Source organism: Neomonachus schauinslandi, chromosome 9, assembly GCF_002201575.2.
Source record: "Neomonachus schauinslandi chromosome 9, ASM220157v2, whole genome shotgun sequence".
Taxonomy (NCBI): Eukaryota; Metazoa; Chordata; class Mammalia; order Carnivora; family Phocidae; genus Neomonachus; species Neomonachus schauinslandi.
This window is the reverse complement of record NC_058411.1, coordinates 106458550-106474069: the sequence shown is the minus strand read 5'-3', so window position 1 is coordinate 106474069 and position 15520 is coordinate 106458550. Positions and strand designations below refer to the sequence as shown.

At 51.9% G+C, this 15520-nt stretch overlaps 1 protein-coding gene across 1 annotated transcript in view; it reads left to right on the top strand.

The window, feature by feature from the left end:
- The window catches only part of ITGA11 (integrin subunit alpha 11), a 136646-nt gene that overhangs the window by 50023 nt on the left and 71103 nt on the right, over positions 1-15520 (top strand). The window contains exon 2 of the mRNA XM_021693715.1: positions 5109-5220. Coding sequence (XP_021549390.1) covers positions 5109-5220 — 112 coding nt within the window. The remainder of the gene's footprint in view (positions 1-5108; positions 5221-15520) is intronic.

Genomic DNA, 15520 nt, shown 5'->3' with positions numbered 1-15520 from the left:
CAATTCTGACACCTCCACGAGGGCAAGCTCTCCTCTTCTCCTTCCTTTTGCACTAGGAACTCCTGCCTACCACCTTACCAAGGTTTATGCATCACCTTTCCAGGCTGAGATCATAGCTCCAGAAGCTTCCTGACTCCCCCCCCCCCCCAGCCCACAGCAGTCCCTGCCTTCCCTAACAACCATGGCCCTGTGGTCACAGCCTTGTACTTACTCTCCACGTGCCTCTCCCTAGCTGATGGGCTCCCTACTGTCTTCTTGTCTGGCTCACCCCTCAGTGGTGCTCGGGGCTAGCCCCTGGGCTGGGTGCTGGATCCAGCAGTGAGTGAACCGACCCCATCTGGCCTTCATGGAGCCACCATCCTGATGGGAAGACAGGAGCAGTCCCACACTCACACCGGCTGTGTCTAATTACTGTGATAAGAAAAGAAGTCACCCATCACCTATTAGCCCTATTAGCGAGTACAAGAGGCGATGAGATCCTTAGGCAAGACCTGGTGTCATCGGGGGTCAGGGAGGCTACTGGGGGTGTGGGGGAGATGTGACATTTGTGCTGAGATTTGCTGGTGATGAGAAGTTTGCCAGAGAGGCTCAGGCAGAGGAAGCAGCAGGTGCAAAGGCCCAGGGTGGGGGGAAGCAAGGGGTATCTGGGGCGCAGAAAGGGGCTGCCTTGCAGGGAGCCAGAGGAAAACTCACACAAGATGAGTCTGCAGAGGCCTTGGGACTGCGTGGAAGATTTGGGACAGGGCTGGGTGGCAGGGGGCGGGTGGCGAGCAGTGAAAATGGACCCACACAGTGTGGGCGCGCAGCAGCCGCCCCCTAGGCGAGAGTGAGCATTCCCCGTGGAGCTGTTGGCCGGCAGTAGCTGTGGATGTTGTGTTGGCCAGGGTGCCTCAGCATTTGGGACTGGGACTGCCCCACCTGGTAGCTGGGCAGTGGCCTTCACCTTAGCCTGGAGGGGTGCTCGAGCCCAGGGCTGTGGCTGCCATCCCTCCTTGGGACTGACCGGTGCCTTTTAAAAAGACAGATATTCTTTTGAAAAAGGGAGCAGCAGCTGATGTAACTTTGGCCTCGGTCCACCGGAGAGCAGCCCAAGCTTTGTGGGTCTCCCCCCTCTGTCATCAATACCCAGGGCAGAGGAGCGGCAAGCTGCCCGGCCAGGCTCCCGGTGTCTCTGCAATCAGCCTGTCGATTCCTGTCAAAAACAACTTTGTTTTTTCTTATTGGTACTCGGGGTCCATAAATCTCTGAGAAAAGTACATTCCCCAAGCATGAAAGCCGTCTGCCATCAGAGGAGCGAGCCAGAGATCTTTCTGGGAGCCGAGGTCAGAGTGTCGGACTTGACATCACATTTAGGAAATCCATTCTCTTGACTCCGTTTGGTCAGAAGCAAATGCCAGAGCCAGGGAAGAAACCAGCACTTTGTAACTTAACACCCTGGCCCTGAGGGCTTTTGTCCTCTTCCCTGTGGCCAGCTTCACCAATCCTGTCCCCTGGAGGTTGAGGGTGGGGGTAGGGGGAGACTGGACTGGTCCTAGACAGACTCCCAAGTGAGGGGAGGAGCACAGGAAGACTGCCTTCTCTCCATGCGCTTCTCCCAGCAGACCCCAAAGGCAGAGCACGTGGCACCTGAGGGCAGAGGTCGGGGAGGACTCCCTTCTCTGAAAAGAATATTCCCTCTGGTTGCTGGAGTGGAGGGGGTGGGAGGGATGGCGTGGCTGGGTGATGGACACTGGGGAGGGTATGTGCTATGGTGAGCGTTGTGAATTGTGTAAGACTGATGGATCACAGACCTGTACCCCTGAAACAAATACATTATATGTTAATTAAAAAAAAAAAGAATATTCCCTCTGCCCTAGTGGGTCCTTCTTATGAAAGGCTGGTCCCCCAGGGGTAACACATCACCCCAGGGCCGTGAGCTCTTTGATCTCGGACTTGCTCTAATCTCCTCCCAGCTGAGTGATTTAGGGCAAATTATTTAACCTCCCAGAGGTATAGTACCTGTTTCAGAGGATTGGTGTGAGATTTAACTAATGAATGTAAAATTGATGGTTAGATACCTAGGATCATGCCTGGAACATCTCAGTGCTCAGTAAATAGACTTTTCTTTCTCCTTTTCCTCATGGAGGGGGGAGGACGTCCCAGCCCCGTGTGGCTCCTGGTCCCCAACCATCCAATCAGTCGATCCTTATGACTATGCACCAAGGGCTAGGTCTCTATTCAGGCCTTAAGTCTGAGCAGTGAGGGCACAACAGTGTCTCATGACACTAAAGAGAACATGAGAATATTATTGACTATCAGCCACGTGACTAGAAACAAATATATGTCATCGGTGCTGTCAGGAGAAATGAAGAAGGGGGATAGAGAGTGACGGGGTGGCCTGGCGGTGGACAAAATGACACTGAAATAGGAACACCAGTGACATAAGGGGTGACCCATGCAGGTAACTGGGAGAGGAGCCTTCCAGGCAGAGGGAACAGCCAGGGCAAAGACACTGAGCAGGAAGGACAAGGGAAAGCATGGCGGGAGCAGAAAGATGGAGGGGAAGACAGGAAATGAGGGGCAGAGGGAACAGTGCGGGGGGTGGGGAGAGGTCATGCAGGGCCTTGCAGGTGAAGAGTTGACTCTGACTGAGTGGGGTGGGAATCAGGTGGAGGGGATGGGGCTAAGGAGTGACAGGACCTCACAGGTCTCGGAAGGATCCCTCAGGCCATGTTCACACAAGAAGCACCGGTAGTGGGAAGACCTCAAAGACACAATATTTGGCCCTATTTCCCCTGGCCCTCGCCCTCCAGGCCTGGAAACGGTGGGTGGGTCCTGAGAGCCAGAATGTGCCTTCCTCTTATTCCCGGCCACCTCCTGCTGCTGAGGTCAGATCCAGAAAGAGGAGGACCAGGGACAGCCATGGGGTGTCTCCAGGGGGCGCCAGGGAGACAGATAAAGTGTTGCACATAGTCAGGGAACGTGTGTGGCCTGTGCATATAAATGTGTGTGTGTGTGCGCGTGCACTCGCGCAGACTTGTGTGTGCTGCATGTGTGTGAGCACAGGTATATGTGTGTGCATGGGTGTGTGTGTTCGTTTATGGGTACGATTTGGAGTTCTTCATCTGCAATTCCACTTCTCTGACCCCTCGGTGCCCACCTCCCAGCTCTGCACAGGGGCCACTAGGGTCCCTGTCTCCTCCATGACATGCCCTTACTGGCCAAGAACCAGAGCTCCTTCATCCCCCTGTGCTCACCAGACCAGGGTCCTCTTCCCTGAGGCTGCCTGCTGCTAACCAGGCTGAGAAGTCTGTTCATGGTCTGTGCCTTGTAAAGAAAACACTAAAGGGTTAAGTACTCCTCTTCTCTCACCGCCACTCTGGGCCATGATACTAAATTCATGTGGCAGATTAGGAATCATGAAGACAGGATGGGCAGCTACATAGCAACTTGCCGCCATGATCCTTAGCAGGCACTGCTCATGGATCACAGTAGTCTTGCCCACTGAACACAAACTTGACCTCAGAATCTTTCTTAACTCAGTGCTCTAGGCAGCACTAATAATCAATCATCTAATATCCCTACTTTAAGGTGTTCCAGTTTTCCCTCTGGGACTCTAATTCAATGACTCCAATAATTAAACTGTATCCATTTTTAGAGCAAAAAAGAAAGTGTGGAAGAAAGTACTTGTCCCCATACAAGAGGTGTTGTTCAAGCAGGTGCTCCTGGGCATCACTGTCAAACACTCAACCCAGGGGTTCAGTCTCCACCACGGGAAGGACAGTGGGACACTCAAGGTACAAGCCTCACATTCAGAGTCCCTGTCTAGTAGGCCACCCTTTGCTACCCACATCACAAGGTTGTCACGGAGGTCAAATGGTAACATATATGTAGATATTTTTTGAAATGCTTTAAGTCCCCTACACATGAAAGGAGTGACAATGATATTCTGTCTATTCTATTCTATTCTATTCTATTCTATTCTATTCTATTCTATTCTACTGATTATATTTCACTAATCTGAATGTTTGGTCTGAGGGTAGGATCCCACCCCTGAAATTCCATGGGTCCCAAGTTTGGTGTTCCTGTTAGTGATGATGGGTAAGGAGGCCAGACATGCCCTGAAAATGCCTCGTGGAGGAAAGGAGTCAAAGAGCAGGCATCTGAGGTCCTAGTTCTTGATGCTACCACTGACTTGCTGTGCATCCCTGGACAAGCCTCTTAATCTCTCTGGGGCTGAAACCCCCTCTGCCAAACGTAGATGATGCTTGTTTATTTTCCCAAGGTTCTGTGAAGGAAAATAATGACAGATGTGAGGAGACCCAGAAACCCAGGCTACCATGCAGATGTGAGTTGTTTTTGGTTGTGATTTGGCACAAGAATGCCAAAAGCTCAACACCAAGGCCCTCCAGCAGGTGGAATTGGTTCATTGACATATGACCTAACTAAACAGGGCAGACCGTAGAGGCCAGGGTGAAAGGGTTATAGGACAGTTCCTCTACTTTGCATCAGCTGTCCCAGCCAAGCAGTGACCCCAACTGAAGCCAGGCAGAGCTTCACAAATTGGTTCAGAAGGTGGTGGTGAACCAGCAGAGTTGGAGGATTGGCCATTAGGGAACCCAGGCTTGGGGGGCAGGTGGGAAGTTAGTTCCTCAACTCTTTAACAGGCAGAAATGAGACAAAGGAAGAGAGGAAAGAACAAGAGGTAGAGGAGGAGGAGAAAGGAGGGAAAATAGAGAACAAAATGGAAGAAGAGAGCAGAAACTAGAAGAAGCAGAATTGGAGGTAGGAGTGGTGGAGGAGGAAAGGAGCAGTATTGTCCCCACCCCATCCTGAGACCAGGAATCCTCAGAAGGAGGGACCTGGTTTTCCCCGTCAGATCTGGTCTGCCTAGGAGTAGGTTTTATGCCTCCCCTATCAGATTATGGCTCTCACAGGGCAGGGGCTGGGCCTTCTCCCATCAGACCATGGGCTCCTCCAAGCGGGGACTACATTAACCATTTCATATAGGGGCTCCCCGAAGACAGGCGAACATACTCCTCTCACAGCCAAGACCTGCCAGTGGGGCCCATCAAGCCGCTGTGGCCCACACCTCCGCCTGCCTGACCACCCTCTTCTCCCCACTCCAGGGCTCACAGACACCTTCAACATGGACACCAGGAAGCCTCGAATCATCGTTGGCTCCAGGGCTGCCTTCTTCGGCTACACGGTGCAGCAGCATGACATTGGTGGCAAGAAGTGGTAAGTGAGAGCTGCCACCCCACCCAGCCCTGGACCTCCCCATACCTGGCCCCTCTACCAACTGCCCGACGTGGCCCTCACATATAGACACCCCCACATCCAGTGACTTGACTTCCTGTCCCGGCTGCATAGGGTCTGCCCCTGACTATGAAACCTCAAGCATTCCATAGCAGGCCCTCGATCTTCTCATCTGAAAAATGGGGATAAAAACAGCACAGGTAGCAGGCATCCCAGAACCAGTAGTTACTATCTGTCTTTCTCCCATTTGAAGTCCTTGGCTAACTCCAATACCTGGATCATCTCTGGGTCTACTTCTAGTGACTGTTTCATCTTATGATTATCAGTCACTTTTTCCTGATTCTTTTTGCCTCTTCAGTAATTTTTTATTTTATTCTATGTTGAACATTGTGAATGGTACAAGTAGAGGCTCTAGGTTATGTTACCTTCCTGTAAAGAATTATACATTTTGTTCTGATAGGCAATTAAAATATAGAGGAAACCACCTAGATCTTACCATGGCTTGGCTTGGGCCTTGGTTAGGGCAGATATCATCTTGTTTTGTCCTTACTCTTAGGCTGTGGTCTTTATCCCTAGGACATGGATTTTCCGGGATCTCAACTGAAAGCCCACACTATTCATTAAAGTTTCTCCATTCAGAATGAGCATGTACCCCAACATCTCCCAAGCACTGGGCAGCCTCTAAAATCTCTTCCCCCAGCGGCTCTTCTCTAACAGATTTTCTAGAGTCTCCCACTAATACATACACAGCTTAGGAGTCAGCCAAGGTTCCTGGGGGAAAACTTCAGCAGAGTTTTGGGGGCTCTTTCTCTGTGGCTCTCTTCCTTCTGCCTGCCCCTACCAGATCTAAGTTTCAGCTCCAACTCCAATTACTGTTTCCTCCACCCAGCAAGACTGCGGCTCTCTGGATTCCATTCCCCTGTGCCAAAATAAGGAAGATGCCTTCATGGAGAGAGCGACGCTGACTGTGGGGTTAGCTGCTGTTCTTCCCTTTTCTCAAGTACTGAGCTCTGCATTGATTCCTGTCCAGTGCCTGAAAATGGTTGTTCCATGTGTTTAATGGAGCTTTCGTAGTTGGTTTATGGCTAGAATTGAAAGTCCTCCTTCATATTCTTTTACCAACTGAAATTTCACTTCTCTGACCATCCCTTCCCATGACTGGATGAGTTGCCCCATAGGGTTCCGTATTTCGTTTATTTATGATGTTTATCAAACTGGATAGGGATTGCCTGTTTTGTTGTCTTTTTTTTCTAAAATAAGGGGTACACTCCCTGGCAATTAGTAGATGCTTGAAAGAATGTGCTTTGAAGGACTAAATTAATGATTTAAACCTCTCTCAACCCACCCAAATGTAAGAGGCACAGCATCCATACTTTGCACATGGTATGAAGGGTTAAGGGTGAAATAGAACTGGTTTTGGCAAGATTGAATTTGTTTTGACTAATATTTGTTTATTAAGCTTCTGTTAATAAACTTCACTAGGCTCTGCAAAATATTAGTATGAGTAAGGCATGGTTTCACTCTCAAATAACTCACGGACCATTTGAGGACGCCACACTAATATCCTTGAAATAATTAAAACGTACTACAAGACAAAATACAAGCTGGTGTTCATTATGATCCTCTTTGTGAGGCCACTTTCCCCATGAGGCTCTCCGGATCTTTCTCCTAGCCTAAAATGGCCTGACCTTTCCCAAGCCCTCTCTTCTGGCGGCAATATCACTCCCTACCTTGTGCAGGAGTCGCTTAGGCCCCTGGCGTATCTTCCCTCCTGGACAGCATCTTCATCCCCCGCACATCTTGCTCATAGAAGAAACTCAGCCAGAGTTTGAAAGGAGAAATCCCTGTGCCTGGGGTCTCTGGGAGGGCTTCACAGAAGAGGGGTGTTTGAGTGGGGTCTTGGAGGATGGGCCTAGATGAGCAGAAATGTAGGATAGATTCAACTCCTGGTCCCGTTTGCTGATCCGGGTACATCATGGGAGGGGAGGGGCATTGCACGGGAGCCACTTGACCTTGGCTTGTTTTCTGACACAGCTGGGCTGGGAGAGCCAGAGAGAGGCCTCGGAGCCCCAGGGAGCCACAGCTCATGCAGAACGATCAGGGGCACACGGGACCCTTCAGGAATCCCTGTCCCCACTGCAGGGACACCCCTGCTCACCCTACTTCCTTGCTTCGCTCTCTGCTTCCCCTCTGCCCCCCATTTTTCCTGTCCTGTAGGCAGCATCCCAAGAGTTGTATTCAAACATAAGCCTCTGTGGATGCTGATCATAGGGAAAGAGGTTGATGCCAGTGTGATTTGGGGGATGCTGGCTGGAAATGATACATGGCGACGGCCCCAGTGGGACGTGTTGATTCAACACCCTGCCAGGAGGCACCTCAAAGGGAAGACAAGTGCGAGCAAAGGTTTGCAGTCCAAAGATGGAGGCTTGGAGGGAGAGCTTGGGAGATGCTCTCTCTGTCTCCCTGCACCTCTATTTGCTCATGTATAAAATGGATATGAACTTACCTATCTCAGGGTGCTAGGCAAGCTCAAAGAATACCCCCAATGTGAATGTGCAGAGCAGGAAATGGGGGATTGAGTTGCTTGCAGTGAGCAAGCAGCCAAACCTGAAATCGGGCCTCTGGCAGCTTGGTTGAGACCCTCCCTCTGACCCAGGCTCTTCCTGCCTCCTGAGTGTGGACCTGGCTCCCGGCCCTCACGGCAGAGCTGGCACACCTTGGCCTGCATCCCCTGGGCCTGCAGTGAGGCCAGGCAATCTGTGTTTTAAAGAGCTCCCCAGGAGACTCTAGCAGGGGGGTGGGGGTTCCTGAGGACCACCTTCTCTGCTGGAGGGAGGAACATGCCCATGGGGAACAACATCACCCCCAGCCCCTGCCCAAATACCCAGGTCCCAGCCCTGCCACAGAAAAGGCCCCCCAGCTGTCTTCCACCACAGATGCTGACGAGGCCTGGCCCCCATTTACCAGGCTGTGGGCCTCCTTGAACATCAAGGGCACCCGAGCCAGATGGAAACAGCTGGAGGTTGAGGGGACAGACCTGGTGGGGATGCCACTTTATTTTCTTAACCCTTCGCCTCCTGTCCATGGCGCCCCCAACTCCAAACTCAAACTGGGCAAAGCTGACTGGACACAGTGCTTCAGATATCTTGAACAGTTTTTCACATGCCTCGGTTTAAGCAACAATAACAACACACACAGACACACAAAATGGAAAAGAGAAAACAAATTCCTCTTGCGCGGAGCCTTCTCTGCCCCTGTTTTTAAAGCCCTTGTGTATTTTCAGAGAAATTTAATCCATATGACTCTAATGCATGTACACTGGAATCATTAAATCAGTTGGTTTTTAAGACCATTTGATGTTCCAGAAGCTTCAGTGTAGGGTTTGTGGAGGGCCTCTCCAAGCCTTCAGTCCCCCGGAACAGGAAGCCTCCTGGTGCTGAGGAAAAACAGAGCCGGGCCCCACAGGCTTCCAGTTTGTCACTGAAGCTCTCACCCCTAGAGAGAGAAGCTTCAGCTCTTGGCAAAGCAGGGCATTTGGCTCTCTCGCCTCGAGGGCATTGGGGAGCGGGAGCCAGACAGCCCTAGCGGGCTTGGCGAAGGGACCCCTTTGGAACTCCGTGGGCTTTAAAAACAAGAGGGCATGGCGCGTTCCCTGGGGTGCAAGTTCAAGAACAACATGAGCAACTTGTAAGAGAAGTCGGCTTGTCCCCATTTTACAGGTGGGGCAACTGAGACTCAAGAGAGAGAGGACATAATTAATAAGGGTCCGAGCCAGGTCTGGAGCCCAGATCTCATTAGGCCCGAGGGGGGCCAGAGCAGAAGCAGCCCCAGCCCTGAGGCCAGCTGGAACCTACAGGCTTCCTCCGAGGTGCCCCTCCCCACCAGCCCCACTGCTGGCCCTATGAGAACGGAGGCAGTGGTGTCCCCAGGACCCAATGCTAGCAGATTCACATAAACGTGCTGAGGCCAGCCAGGAAGGGAGGGTGTATGTTCATAGAACCCCAGTCCCCCATGATAAATACCAAGGGAGGGTGGGAATTCAGGAGGCAGAGGGAATCAGGAGAGGCAGTGGAGGAGGGAGCTTCCAGATGGGTAGGATTTCCATGGGCAGAATGCACATGGGTGAGAAGAAAATAACTGGAGGGCACAGCATGAGTAGTTGTACAGAGGTGAAAAAGAAAAGGCCACATTTAAAGAAAGGACACCATCCCATGATGCTGGAGGAGAAGGTGCAGAAAGCCGAGCAGTGAAGCCAAAGGCTGGGAGGGCGAGGAGAACACCAGAGCAAGGGGACTGTATCTGGAAGGCAAGGGGGAGCCAGTGGAAGTTTTAGAGCAGGAGAGTGGTTCACCAGAGGTGTGATGTTTAGGGTGCTCAGTTTGGCTACTATGTGGAGGAGGGAACTGAAAGAGGAGAGCCTGAGGTGAGAAGGCTGGTGGGAAGGCTATGGAAGTCTGAGTGGAGGCTTGAGGAAGGCGCCTGCTTTGTGAGTGTCAGTAGTTCATTCATTCATCCTTGAGAACCTGGTGTTAGGTCCTGGGAATTCAATGGTGAACAAAATGGCAAAGTCCCAACCTGATGGAGCTCTTCTTCTAGTGGGGCAAGACAGGTTGTTAGTTTGTCCATCTTCTGTCAAATGGTGATCCGGGCAATGGAGAAGCATTAGGCAGGGTAAAGGGGCTTACAAGTCGGGGGGGGGGGGGGAGGTGAGTGCTGCCACCTTATGCAGGCCACCAAGAAAGGCCTCAATGCTAAGGGTGACAGCCACCAGAGACCCGAAGGAAAGGGAGAATCTGAGACAACATGGCTACCTGAGAAAAGAGTATTCCAGGTGAGGGAATGGCAAGTGCAAAGGTAGGAGGTAGGAGGATGCTTGGAATGTTCAAGGAACACTGCGTGTGGCTGGAATCAAGTGAGCTAGGGCAAGAATAGAAGGAGGCAGATGAAACAGGATGAAGGATGACTGAGGGGCAGATCCTGCTGACCAGGAAGACAACGAAAAGGCAGAAAAGCAAAATCCGGCAACAGGAGACTGACTTTGGGGGAACAGGAGCTAAGCTTTGGTCCCACTGGTTTGAAGTATCCGACAGTCATCAGGTGCAGGTGGCCAGCCAGCAGCAGGGGCCAGAGACCTTCAGCTTGGTGGGGAGATCACGGCCAAGACTCAGATGTGTGCTGGGAGCACTACATTCACAGAGGAGCGTTCAGAGAGAAGGAGGGGGCTGGGGAAAGAACCCTAGGATGCCTGTGGGTGTGAGTGGGGAGGAGGGAGAGAGAACTGTCAGAGGTGGGGACAGAAAGGGGTGCAGTGTCCCAGAGGGCAGAGGAGAGGGGAGAATTGCGAGACAGAGGGGGTGGGGTTATCCCTGAGTGCCCCTCCGGGAAGCAGCGGGCGGGTGGGGAGCAGCTGGGGAACTTGCAGCGCTGGGCAAACCCCTACAGGACCGGAGCCCTTGTAATGGATGGAAACGCTCATGGTGTGCACTTACGCACTCAGAGTAAGTCAAGAGCTCTCTCAAAGACTCACTGCAACATCTGTGAAATGTCTGCACTTACTACTCTAGAGCAAGTGGTTCTCAAACCTCAGTGGGCACCAGATTCCCCTGGAAGGCTCGTTATGTGGGATTGCTGGGCCCCAGGTCCAGAGCTTCGGAGTCACTAGGTCTGGGGTGGGACCTGAGAATTCACTTATCCAGCAAGTTCCCAGGAGCAGCTGGTGCTGTCAGTCTGCGGACCACACTCTGAGAACCACAGACCTAGAGGTTTCTGCTCCCAGTATCTTAAGCTGATGACAACAGGCAGACACAAAATGACCTGAACCGCGTAGGTGCTCCCATGTGTGGGGAAAGGGGGACTTGGGGAGCCCAGAGTCAGCTGGGGATGGAGCTTGAGAAGACCTGCTCACACCTCACTGTCATCCTCCTGTCTCTCTTCGCCCTCCCTCTGCCTTCTCTTACCTTCCAATTTTCTTTTTTCTTCTCTTTGCCCATTTCCTCTTCCTACTTTCTGGATTTCCCACCCTGCTCCTTCCTAGGTGATATCTATTTCAACTAAGTTCTAATTGGGGTAAGGTGCTGATTCTTTTATAGCATGGACTTTCTGTATGGACCTTCTCAGATAACAAGAGGCCCACTCACATAGAATATTCCAGTCCAGTGGACTGGAATAAATCCACCAACTCTGAGGTCAAGCCTAAGCCCAGGGTGCCCTCTGGCCCTGCCATTCTCTCCTCTCCCGGCCCCGGCGGGTTTCCAGCCCCTTCCCTCAGGGTTATGGCAGGTCTCACAGTTGACACAGGTATCCTGCCTGGGCACATAAATGAGGGCACACTGAGGGGGCTTTTTCCAAAGGAGACGTCTAAGCTTCAGAGCCACACAGACCTGGGCTCCCTTCCCTGCTCAGCCACTTTCCAAGCCAGGGGAACGGAGCATGTTACAGCCACTTCCTGGACTTCAGTTTCTTCATCTGTGAAATGGGCACGGTGATGCGAGCCCAAAAGGGTTCTCATGAGGGAGAAATAGGAGATGGTGTGGGAAGTGTCTACTGCGGGCGGATTTTGCTGGAGTTAGTTCCCTGCGCTGGCCTATCCTCCCCAAAAGGGTATGGTGTCCGGGGAAAGGTTTCCAGGAAAAGGGCCCCGGCGACTGTTGTTTGGGCAGAACAGGCAGGTCTTCTGCAAGCTCATCCCTCCTCCCTGGTGCCCGAGCGGGCTGTCAGGCCTGGGGCAGCCTCAGCCTTTGTTGCTGTAGAAATCGCACTGAGGAGTGGCCCGAGCTCTTCTCCTGGCTCAGGTCCCCGGAGCAGGCTCCCAACACCGCAGTGCAGAAATGCCCTCTGCTATTTTCTCTTGGAACAAATAAAATCCGGTACCATGACTCATTCTGGTTAAGGGATAAATCACTACAGAAGCAAAGCCCAGGGTAGCATGAAATCACCCAACGCACCAGAGAGAGGAAGAGCGAGAAAGAGAAAAACTGTGCTCATTGGCCCAGGGCCCGGGGCCCGGGCATCCAGCAGCCCCTGGCAGGCAGCACCTGCCCCAGAAGAGCGTGAGCCGCGGCGGGCTGGAGGAGTGGAAATCCAGCCGGTTTCCTTCCAGGCCGGAGCCGGGGGCACCTTCAGGCCCTCAGAGACAGAGCAGTGCTCCGAGCCGCCAGGGAGAGCCCGCAGCGGGAACCCCGGGGCTGGGGCCGGGCGCACATGTAAGACGCAGTCGGCAAACGCTTACCCGGCCCCTCGCATCTACAGATACTGTTTCTCTTCTTGCCTTGTTCTCTCTTCCTCTCTCCTTTCTTTCTTCTCCTTCTTCTTCTTCTTTTTTTAATGACACAACCACACAGGGAAGTCCAGGGACTTGAAGAGTATGTCAGCGAGGGCTCAGGTAACGCCGGCCCCCCCCCCCACACACACACACAGCGGGTCAACCTGAGACGGCGCTGAGGCCGGTCCTCAGGGTCCCAGAACAACCTTAGTGCTGAGCTTGGAGAGGCGTGGAGCCAACCATTGCATGCTTTGAGGGTAAGTGGAAAAGCTGAAAGGAAAGTCTCCTGGTTACTAACCTCCATGAAAGAAAATAAATTTAATTTGGGCGGTTCAGGAAAGCCAGAGGGCGGTTCAGGAAAGCCAGCATCTTCTCCACGCCCCCGCCCGCGTCTTGCCCCCGTCCCAGGGGCCTATGGACTCTTCCACCTGGCTCCTTCTGGGACCCCCAACGTCCTTCCTGGGTCCAGCACAGGACAGGGAAGGAGGGCTCCTCACATGACGTGGAGAACAAACTAATGCTGACATTCACTCCATCTTGAGAATGGCTTTCTATAATTTCATAGGTTTGAATTTTCAAGACTGGTTATTAATTGCACCTTAGCACTTTATCTGCAATTCTCATAACTGACACTAGGGGGAGCAAAGCTGGCCGGTAAGGGCTCCTCACGTCTATTACCTAGGCTTCCCGTTGATGTTACAGCTTAGGGCTAGCACGTACTTCCATACCGCTCGGCTATAAAATGTGAAAGACTGAGCTCCTTATTGAAAACCATAATTGGAATAAACATGTTTTAGAGTTATATTCACCTATAAAAACAAATCAGTGTGCTATACATGCTTTTTCTCACTAACCTCAACTGTGATGGACCACTGCTTAACCTAAGCCTTGCTTTCTCCAGGCTTGGATAGAATACCTCATTCTAAGGGCGCCTGGGTGGCTCAGTCATTAAGCGTCTGCCTTCGGCTTAAGTCATGATTCCAGGGTCCTGGGATAAAGCCCCACATCAGGCTCCCTGCTCAGCAGGAAGCCTGCTTCTCCCTCTCCCACTCCCCCTGCTTGTGTTCCCTCTCTGTGTGTGTTTCTCTCTGTCAAATAAATAAAATAAAATCTTAAAAAAAGAAAATTACCTCCTTCTAGCATTTCCTACTTCGTGAAGAATCAAGGGCTCCTCAGGATTTCAAACTCTTTCCCATGGCGCTTGTTCTCTTCCACACGGCTGCATCCCTCAGACACATGGCCATTGGCAAATGCTTGTCATTGACTCCAGACCATCTTGAGAAGGTTGCTCTTGCCTTCTGTGGAATCTCTAAATCCTTTCTCGAACCATTTATTCCTGGTTTAGCTGTGATTAGTCACCCTAAGCCAATAATGAGACAGACGTGGAGAGTTGTAGAAAAAGCCAATTAAGAGAAGTCACAAAGGGCCCCCAAGGGTAAGGCTCACCTTTGATTCATCTTTGCTTGGCACAGACCACAAAAGGAGAAGGGGAGAATGGTTCTAGAAGTCAGGCTGTGACCTACCTAAATCTCAAGGCAGCCCTAAGCTGGACGTTCTGGTGGTAAAGAGCCTGGGGACAGTGGCCCCACATGAGAGAGGTTGGTGAGAGGCTGAGGTATGGGAGGGGAGTGAGGCAGGCAGCAGGTGGGGGGTGAACAGGAGTCTGGCCCCACGCTGGTGCCTACTTCGCAGCAGCAACTCCTCTCTGCACTGTCCTTTCTGCTTCTCCCCGACCACCGAGCCAGGGATTTTGTAACCCAAGAGGGAGGATGGTTGCAATGATGTAATGACAGACTCTACCCTCCAGTGGTTCAAGTGAGTCTACAGCCTCTTTGCTTCTTTATGGCTTCTCCAATAATAATTCTGTAAGAAGAGCCATTACTCACAATCCAGAAGGGAGAGGAGGGAAATAAATCTGAGCTTTGAACCAGACAGAAAGTACTTCGAAGGATTTTGCATAGCCAGTAATTCCCTGATGCAACTCAGGGCTGGTCTCTGTGTGTCCTGCCCTCCTGTGCCCAGAGACGGGGAGAATGAGGCCCTGGAGCTGCTCCTTAGCCAGCTGGGTGACTTGGGTTAATGTCCAAGGAAGCACCTAGCACAAGCCCAGATACATAATCAGCTGCCCCAAACAGTCCTTTATGCATGCCTTAGTTTATTTGCTTGTTCATACAAAGTGCTTTGAAAGTCGATGTTTGTTAAGTAGTGCTTGTTAACTGTTTTTGATTGGGCATCCTGTCCCCAATTCTTATGTGGCCTGTTTTCCATTATTTCAAAGCCTGGTGATCACCTGATAATATAATCTAGGGGTTCCTAAAGCAGGCAGAATTGCCTGCAGAAGGTTTAAAAAGATTCTTTAGCCCAGTCCAAGACTTACAAAATCAGAATCTTTGGAGCTAGAAATCCATACTCCTGAACATCCCCCACATAAGTCAGATGCCCAGCCAAGGTTCTGGAACCACTGATTTAAGGGGTCTGTGAGTTCTCGTGGATTCCGTGGGTTAGCCGGTTCCAGGCTTACTTTGAGAGTGACCCTCAGTGCCTGAACCCAAAGGGGTGGCAAATTGCAGGAACTTAGAGACTCTGGAAAGTGGGGGAGGGAGGCAGGGAGGTTAATCTGATCAGGGAGAAAATGCAATGGTCCTCAAACATGTAGGCACTTAACCATCTATCTACACTTCAGGCCGCGTTAGGTAGAGTTCTCTACACAAACGAGGGGAGAAGGGTGGGAATTTGGGGTATTGAGGAGATGTGGGTGGGGAGGAAGAAAGGGGATGAATGGCGTGAGCCCAGCTGAGGATGACCGCACCCCGAGCTCTGTGAAGGCAGGCACTTGTCTGTCTCCCTGGGTCCATCCGTGGCCCATGGAAGCCTTTGCCATAGGAGGTGCATTAGAATCACACACATCAGCCTGGCACCGTCGGGACTCAGCTGTCATTCCTCCCCGTGGGCCCCAGTCCCTCTTTGCCTGGGGGACACCTATTCACCTTGTAAGTCTCCATCGAGCAGTTGCCTGCTCCA